Below are 9,313 nucleotides of genomic sequence, written 5' to 3' on the forward strand. Positions count from 1 at the left end.
CCGGGGTGAACGACAGTACTCGGCGATGGAGTTCCTCTTCCACCACAAATCCAACTCCGAATTTGCGCTCATTTACATGACAACTGTAGTAGACGTCGCAAGGCTTCACGCTTACCTTGCCTTGTCCTCTCCATCGCATTTCTTGGATGGCGGTGATGTCAGCCTTTGTCTTCCCAAGGACATCAACCAGCCGGGCAGAAGCACCTTCCCCATTAGGTTTCCGGATATTCCAGGTGCATACCCTCAAATCATAGTCCTTTATACGTTTGCCGTGGTCGTCATCGAAAAAAGGGGATCTCATCTGAGGCTTTCTGAATTATTTCATTGGGCGTGGTTGTGTGTAAAATTAAGAGCCCGGATCGGAATAAAGTACCAAATATGCGGTTATAGTGGCGTTTAATAGTGAACTAAACTCTTAAGACTAATTGCAATTAGGTTATACCTAGTAAGGCTGTGTCTTATATCGTGTTAGGTGAGAGTGAGTAAATGAAATGTGTTTGTGTTAGTGTATGTATGTTAATCTCGTATTTTGTGATTTTCTACATCCTGGGCCCCGGGAAATGTTGTTGCAATCTCGAGCGGATACAAATGCTGCACAGACCGCCTTAAAATTTGCTTATTTTCCAGTTCCACATCACATGCTCTTATGCGACCGTCTCTGCCCATGTATGTAGCTTTGACGATACCAATTTTCCACAAAAGTCTTGATTTGAGCTCATCATACACGAATACTATATCATCTTCATTAATACTGCGACTTGGCCCGTTCTTGCAATGGTGTATGGAGCGAAGCTGGTTAAGATAATCCTTGCGCCACCGCTTTAAGTAACGTTTAAGCAATGATTGCTGCAAATACCAAGACTGCGTCAGCGACGCTTGTGTTACTGGTAACTCTGTGGAGTATAAAAGAGAATTAAAATTGTTCAAAAAGTGAGCTGGAGTCAGTGGCTCCAGATCGTTGTGATCATTTGTAATGTAGGTTAACGTCCTTGAGTTGATTACGCTCTCGATTTCCGTCAACAATGTAGCTAATTCGTTCGCTGAAAGTTTGGCTTTGCCAATAGCAGCCTTAAGTGGACATTTGACGCTCCTTACGAGGCGCTCCCAGAAGCCGCCCCACCAAGCTGCTCTCTCAGGTATATATTGCCATTTGACGCCTTTATGTGCCGCCAAACGCCGCACTTCATGATTTTTAAGCAAATCTTCAAGCTTTCTAAGCTCATAGTCTGCACGCTTAAAAGTCTTTGCATTATCTGAGATGATCGTAGATGGTACACCTCTTCTCGACGTAAACCTCCTGATCGCCTCCAGGCAGCTTTTTGTCGTCATATCTGGCACTAACTCAAGATGTACAGCTCGTACAGCTGCACATGTAAACAGCATAATGTACACCTTGTGTCCTTGGTCATTGTTGCCGTTAACATACAACGGCCCAGCGAAATCCACTCCGGTTGTCTCGAAAGGCCTCGTAGTCATTATTCGCTTGGTTGGTAGTACTGTCCATGGCTCAGAAGCACTTTTGCCATGGAGACGCTGACAAATCACACACTTGCGCAGGATTGTCTTAATTGCTTGCCTCGCCTGAATGACCCAAAAACGATTTCGAAGCTGTGCTAGAACGGCGTTTACACCACCATGAAAAGTTGATTGATGAACTTCTAATATCAGCAGCACACTTAAATGAGACCTCTTCGGCAAAATTATTGGATCTCGTTTTGAAACGCTTTGCTCATATTTAGGAAAACGACTATTTAACCGCAGTATACCATCTGTCAGATAGGGGTTTAACGACGATATTTTTGATGAGTGATTAACTTGTTGTCCGTTCGATAATATTTCGTACTCCTTGCTGTAAAAATTTCGCTGCGTGTGTTCGATCCAGTACATCTCGGCTTTTTGTAGTTCTTCAAACGTTATTTCATCGACTTCACAATATTGTATACACTTTCGATTGCCTAACTGTTGGTTTGTCGACTTTCTCTTAGAACGTTTTACAAAACGAAATGCGTATGCAGTTACTCTTAAAAGCTTTTTTAGACTGCTATAATTTTCAATGGTAGTAATTGGTGCAATTACTAGCTTATTTCGCTCGATGTGATTGGCAGTATTCAAAACTGATGATCTATGAATTTCAAGCTTCGCTGGCCAGTTTTCTTCATTTTCTCGAAGCCAGCTTGGCCCGAACTTCCAAATATTGGACTCAAGCAGATTTTTCGCCTTTATACCTCTGGTTAGCAAATCCGCTGGATTAAGCTTGCCGGAACAATGATGCCAATCATATATGTTCGACATTTGGTTAATTTCTGCTACTCTTGCCTTTATATACGGTTTAGGTTTTCGCCCACAGCCATTTATCCAGTTTAATGCAATACTTGAATCCGTCCACAAATAAACTGCGGATATTTTAACGCACAAGCTTTTTACAAGGGTTTCTTTCAATCTTGCTGCCATCAAAGCTGCTGTTAACTCCAATTTAGGTAACGTTAATTCTACTTCCTTATTATTTTCGGAAATTGGGCTTACTCGATTTTTTGAGCACACAATATTAGTGAGAATTCGTCCGGTTGGCATTATTTGTCGACAATAAGCCACTGCTCCATACGCCTTCGGGCTCGCATCAGAAAAGATGTGCAATTCCAATATCGATTCACTGCCTGCTGACAAACATCGATCAACACAGAAAGTTTCTAGTAATGCAAGCTCTTCTTGCCACTGTGAAAATGCACTCTGAGTTTCGCCATCCATTATGACATCCCATTCTTTCTTTTGACGCCAAACTTCTTGCAGTAGAATTTTTATTCTAACCGTGAATGGGCCCAATAGCCCCAACGGGTCGTAAATTTTGGCCATTGCTTTTAAAACGTTACGTTTTGTAGCTCGTAGTGTTTGGATATAATCATTACAAGATTTTACATCTACGGAAATTTTGTCGTTTACTGTGGACCATGTCAACCCAAGAATTTTTTGCTCTGCTATGCCTACTTCCTCTGTAGAAAGCTCTCGCCTTACGTCCACGTCGTTAGAGTTCCATTTCCTTAAGTTAAATTTCGCAGCTTCCATCACGGTTTGAGCTTGTTTAGCAACATGCATTGCTGCTTCTTTGGTTGGTTCGCTGAATATAAGATCGTCTACGTAAAACGACGCTTTGAGTTTTTCACACAGCACGCTATTACTTTTTAAACTTTCATCCAAATGATTACGTTTAGTGCTAGCTAATAGGAAAGGGCTGGATGTTATGCCAAATGTAACCCTAGTCATACGATAGATTGCCAGATCTGGCTTATGTTGATCTGCGCTTGGACATGACTTGTACCATAAAAAACGATGGGTATCTCTGTCAGCTTCATCCAGTAAAATCTGAAGGAATGCTTTCTCTATATCGCCCACCACAGCGATACGATTTGCCCTAAAACGTAGTAGCATTGTGAATAAGTCGGCAATGAGATTAGAACCTTCGCTAAGGTGATCATTCAGCGAAGTATGGCCGGATTCGCTCGAAGACGCATCGAAAACGATTCTCACTTTCGTTGTGCTTTTATTTTCTTTATAAACAGGTTTATGCGGCATGTAATAAATCGGCCTAGGAGACTCGATATTGGGCACAATTTCAGCAATTCCGTTGTCAATGAGGCTCTTAACCTCTTTGTCGTATTCTAAAATTTTTGATTGATCTTTTAGCATGCTCGTTGTCAAGGTCTGTAATCGACACACAGTTATTTTGTAATTATCCCGTAGATCTTCGCTCTTAAGCTTCCACGGTAGTTTAACAGAATATCGACCGTCCGCTTCCGAGCTAGCGCCACTGAAGTTTCTATGCAACTGTAGCGTACAAGTAAGATGAGATGGTAATTTACTATTTATTTTTCTTTATTACTTACAAATTGCAACTATAATATTTAATCGGAATATATTATATGTGTGCTAGCTAGTTTGTATAACCCAAGACGTCCGCCTCGTGTCGCAGTCAAAAATCCAGAGAGCGAGAGAAACTTCCGCAAAGAAGAATCTGCCGCTGTCCATTTTCTATTAAATTCAGCACTAATTCAGCAAGCAGCTGTCAGCTGTTTTTTGGTGGTTGCCACACAACTATTAATATTTACGATACCGATTGATTCAAGATTCCAAAATTGCTTGATGTCAAATTCTATAGTTTTATTAGCTTCATAATGCTCACTTTGTTCTAAAAATTTATTATTTTGTATTATTAATTCACTGTCTTGATTTCCTTCTGGTTCATTTTGTACACCTTTTGTCGTTTGTTTATTTTCATTCAATACCAGCGCTATTTGTCCGTTTTACCGCGATCAATTTCGCCTTGTAATGTCCACCCAAAAAATGTTTTTACCGCGAATAAGTTGCTGCTAATTTGTTTTGTTTCTGGAGTGTTGAACCTCCAATAATAATCTTGTCCGATTAATAAATTAATACCATGTAATAATTGTTCACTGCTTTTATTAGCGTCAGCTAACTCGTATTTTATTTGTTTACAGTTTTTGGTTTTAATTTCGGTTATTTCGTTTGCCACTGACGCTAAATCCGCGCAAATATTCGATACTACGATCGCCCGTATTGAAATTGTTTTGTCATTATATTGGCTTTGCAATAGGATCTGAACGCACTCATATTTAGTGGGTAATCTGTTTTTATTTTTGTCGCCAAAGCCGGTAATTGTTGTTTCTTCAACTCCACACGGTTTTAATTTCAGCATTTTTGCTACCTTTTCATGCACAAATGTACGTTGACTGCCGTTGTCCATCACTATTCTTGATAACACCCTTTTTGTATTACTCTCGCTACTTATGATGGCTTTCGCTGTTTGCAGTAAGTACTCCGAATGACCTTCGCTCGCTGGTGTGCTTAATGCAGCCGCTTTTTTGCTGTTGTCGCTCATCTCTTTTTCAATACCTTCTGCTGCGTTTGGATAATGATTCCTCTGCTCCCCCTCAGGCCCCTTCTCACGTCGTTCACACATCGTCGTTAGGTGTCTACCTGCGCAGTTTTTACATTTAACCCAATGTGCTTTGCAAAATTTTGATGTGTGGTTTTTCTTCGTACAACGAAAACATCGTCCCTCCTTTTGCAATACCTTCTTCTTGTCGGAAAGGCTAATTGTGCTTCTACAATTCTGTGCGTTATGATTGTCTTTATTACAAAATATGCATTTCTCGCTCGCTGTTATGGAAACTAAGCCGGTAGCTGTTCCTTGCTTGGTTCTGTTGGTAGTGTTAATCTCGCTTTTTTCGGAACTTCTGATAACTGTGCTTTCTCTATGGCTTCCATTTCTCTTTTCATATATTGGAGAATTGCTTTAAGTTGGTCGTCTTCTATGTCTCGCAAAGGTGCTATTTAAAGTCGAAATCGCTGTTGTCTTTGTTTCAGGCAATCGAAAAAATTGTATTCTCATTTGTTTAGGTAAGCATTAAAGAATAACGGATTTTACGGTGATCGTGTATTGAGCTGGGGTGACCTTCAACGCGGACAATGTTCGAGTAGTTGACATCACCTGATTGTATAATGATCGTAAGCCCTGCACGTCGCTGGTAGTTTGTACTGGCTCTAAATTAAGAAGCTTTTGTTCGTATTTCTCGATTATCTTTTCGGTATTTCCGTACTCATCTTATAGCAGTGCTATGGCTTCAGAGTAACATTCCTCTGTGGGAGTGAATCCTTGAATCGTTGATGAAGCCCTGTCAACCAATGCTTCGGTCAAAAAGTTAAACTTTGCTGCTGATGAATGGGTTATCATGCACTGTTGGCTTGAATTGCTCCCAGAAGGGCAACCATTTTTCGAAGCTTCCGTCGAATTTCTTCAGCTCAAGAGATTTGAGCTCAACTCCATGAGACGATTGCTCACCAGCGCCATTGGTGGACGTATTCATAGTATGCTCAAGTCGGCCTGCTAAACTCTTTTCGCGCGATTGCAACTTTGCAATAATTGTGATCGCCTTGTCGTCATAGTCTAGCACTGACTCGCATTCCTTTTCCATATCCTCCTGTTTTATTATTTTTCTCACGGCTACGTCCGCCTTTTTTAAATTTTCATGCGCATTCCTTAACCTGTGCAAGAGAGTCCCCACGTTTTCAAGCAAGGTTTGTTTTTCACTTAATTTGGAAAAGTCTGTGTTTTCCAAGTACTCAGTAGCTTGATTAATAAGCTTTGTTAGCTGACCACGACAAGTAGCCCGATGGACCGATTCCATTTTTCACCTTACAATGGCACTTCAATATTCGTTACCACGGTTGCTCGTGTTTTATGTAAATTTATTGTTTTAAAGAATATCGTCGTTGTTTTTCCTAGAGCTCACTGAGTTTACTGAAATTCACTATTTTAAACTAATTGCCCGCTCCCGGGTTTCGGCACCATGTGTAAAATTAAGAGCCCGGATCGGAATAAAGTACCAAAGATGCGGTTATAATGGCGTTTAATAGTGAACTAAACTCTTAAGACTAATTACAATCATGTTATACCTAGTAAGGCTGTGTCTTATATCGTGTTAGGTGAGAGTGAGTAAGTTAAATGTAAATGAAATGTGTTTGTGTTAGTGTATGTATGTTAATCTCGTATTTTGTGATTTTCAACCAGACCTGTTAAATTTCGAGTACAATTCCTACTCAATACAATTACTTCATAAAGTATTTGTAATGAATTAGTAATCGTTTTTCAGCTGAAATGCAATTACAACTCGAGTACAAGTACTTGTAATTGAATAGTACTTGGAATTACCATCAATTCCCAAAAGTAATTGAAAGGAGTTGAAAGTAGTTGAAAAAGTAGTTGAAGTACTTTTTCCAATTACTTACAATTACTTTCAAGTACTTGATACAATTTTTATTTATTTCAAATATTTTTGTATTTTTATATATTTAATTTCATTTTACATACATATATAAATATATTTCAATTATTCTGCTTATTTCATAAATAAATAGATAATTTAATTTTTTAATCTAGTTATTTACTTCACACTCTGTTATCGATTGTGAACGATTTTTCTACAGCTGATCAATATTGTTTTTGCACAAAGCACATACGATAAAAGAGTCTACGTGGTCTTACAAGTGCAAGTGAATTTGTTGTGCGTTTTGTTAATTATCCGCGTTGCTTTATTTGTATAATATTATTAATTTTGGTTATTAATTGCAGTATTAATATATAAATATTGGTAAGTACATAATTTGATTTTATATATAAGAGAATATAATTCGTTTTTTGGCGGGAGTTATACACATGTGTGTGTACATGTGTTTTGTTATTGTAATTACTAATAACACAACATGTGTTGTGTGAATGAATTTCGTCATACAGGCAAGAAAATAATTTTACGTGCACATATTTTTTGTGGTTATGTTTGTTTTTAATGATCATATGTAAAGTACATACATATATTCAACTGCAAGAGATGTGCATATGTAAAGCATATATATTCATACTAAAAAACATTAGTTAAATTGACCGTTTTCTTCTCCATATAGTAAAATGAGTAATATTTTTGATGAGGGTGACTTTTCGGCTGATGACAACGTTGCGGATCCCGACTTTATAGCAGAAAAGCCATCGCGTAAGCGAAGATTGCATCTGGACGAACCTTCTCCATCCAAAGTGGCACGGGTCAACGCCATACCGTCCAGCAACATTTTTTGCTCCGAATTTTATACGGATGTGAAACAAGTTTGTTCTTATGTTTGTGAAGTGCTGTATTGTGTGTTGCGTTTATGTATTTTTAATAACAAAATTATTTTTTAGTAGAGGTAATAACAATGTTGTGTTCAATAATTTAAGTAGAATCAAAGTTCACAAATTAATTAGATAAAACTATTATTCAAGGTTGAAATTTCTGGCAAAGTCTCAGTGGAAGCGAAGTGTTCTGCCTCTGGTTGTGGACGTATCATAAAGGGGGCCGGGGGAGTTACCTCCAATTTCATCAAACATTTGAGACGAAGACATAGCGAATTATTTGAGAAGTATAAGGTTGTGAAGGTAAATATTATACAGAAATTAAATTTATAAAGCAATATTAAATAACAATCAATATTTCAGACTGTCAAATCAGATATTCAAACCGCACAACAGAAGTTTGAAAAAAAACTTCTTTTCGCTATTGTTGATTGCAGTCTGCCTGTTTCACTTTTTGAACGTCGCTCTTTCCGAGAGTCATATGAAATGACTGGACTTAAAGTTCCCAGCAGGCAGACAGCCATGATGATATTGGAGGACCAATATAATAGCATGTTGGAGAAAATACGAGCTGATATCTCATCAGCTAAGTATTTTTGTACAACGGCCGACATATGGTCGGGTAATCACCGCAGCTTCTTCGGGTACACGTGCCACTGGTTGGATGATAAATTCGAGAGAAAGTCAGCTGCTTTAGCTTGCAGGAGACTGACTGGTACACATTCATCCGAAAAACTGACGCAGGTCATTAGCGACATAAACAGCTCCTTTGGACTAGACAGTTCAAATGTCGTCATGACTGTCACTGACAACGGTTCGAATTTTGTGAAGGCGTTCAAGGAGCACGGGGTTTCCCCAGACATGGGCGACATCGATAATGGCCTGCCTCAGTTCGAAAATGAATGTCTTTTGCCTAAGCATCAGAGATGTGCCAGTCACACCCTTAATTTGCTTGCGACTACTGACTTCTTGAAAATTTTGAAATCAAACGGAGAACTTGATTACCAGAACACTATGGTAAATTTCTATTCATTGCTTCATTGTTTTTTTGGTTCATGGTTTTTTTAAATCATTCAGGTTTTTCAAAAGTGTAACGCTTTGTGGAAGAAGTGTTCGTATCCAAAGTCCTCGGAAGTGGTAGTTCGCGTTTTAGGCTGTTCACTTGTTGTCCCCGTAGTAACCCGCTGGAACTCATTATACGATGCGGTAAAAAGGTTACTGCAGCATAAGGAAGAACTGGGACACCTGTGCTGCGAAGTGAATGTGCCGCAAATCCACTCAGGGGACTTGAGATACCTGGAGTCATACGTTGCATTAATGGAGCCGGTAGCTGCAGCGCTTGATTTTATGCAGGGGCACAAAGATATTAAATATGGCTTCCTTATACCGACTCTCATGACGCTGAGCAATAAGCTAATTAAATTTAGCGAAAATAAGGAATTCGTTCATTTCCGCTCTCTCGTCATAAATTTGGAAAAAAAATTGAGGGGAAGGTTTGAGCCATATTTTGTTCTAGCACCAGAAGCGAACATTGCAGTAGCCGCAGCGGTTTTGACTCCAGGTATCAAAACAAAATGGATCAAAGTACTACAACGCACAAATCCGGCCATGACCGTCGAGCGAGTGAACCGGATCGTC

General features: G+C 39.1%; 1 protein-coding gene across 1 annotated transcript; it reads right to left on the reverse strand.

Moving 5' to 3' along the window:
- Positions 1 to 516: 516 nt before the first annotated feature.
- Positions 517 to 3,681, reverse strand: LOC108359235 (uncharacterized). The gene has a single exon (XM_017610989.1). It carries the CDS (start codon positions 3,679 to 3,681, stop codon positions 517 to 519), a length of 3,165 nt encoding a protein of 1,054 aa, XP_017466478.1.
- Between the last annotated feature and the right edge of the window lie 5,632 nt (positions 3,682 to 9,313).

This window comes from Rhagoletis zephyria, unplaced genomic scaffold (assembly GCF_001687245.7).
Source record: "Rhagoletis zephyria isolate East Lansing unplaced genomic scaffold, Rhagoletis_zephyria_1.1 Rzeph_scaffold_00363, whole genome shotgun sequence".
In the NCBI taxonomy this organism is placed as follows: domain Eukaryota; kingdom Metazoa; phylum Arthropoda; class Insecta; order Diptera; family Tephritidae; genus Rhagoletis; species Rhagoletis zephyria.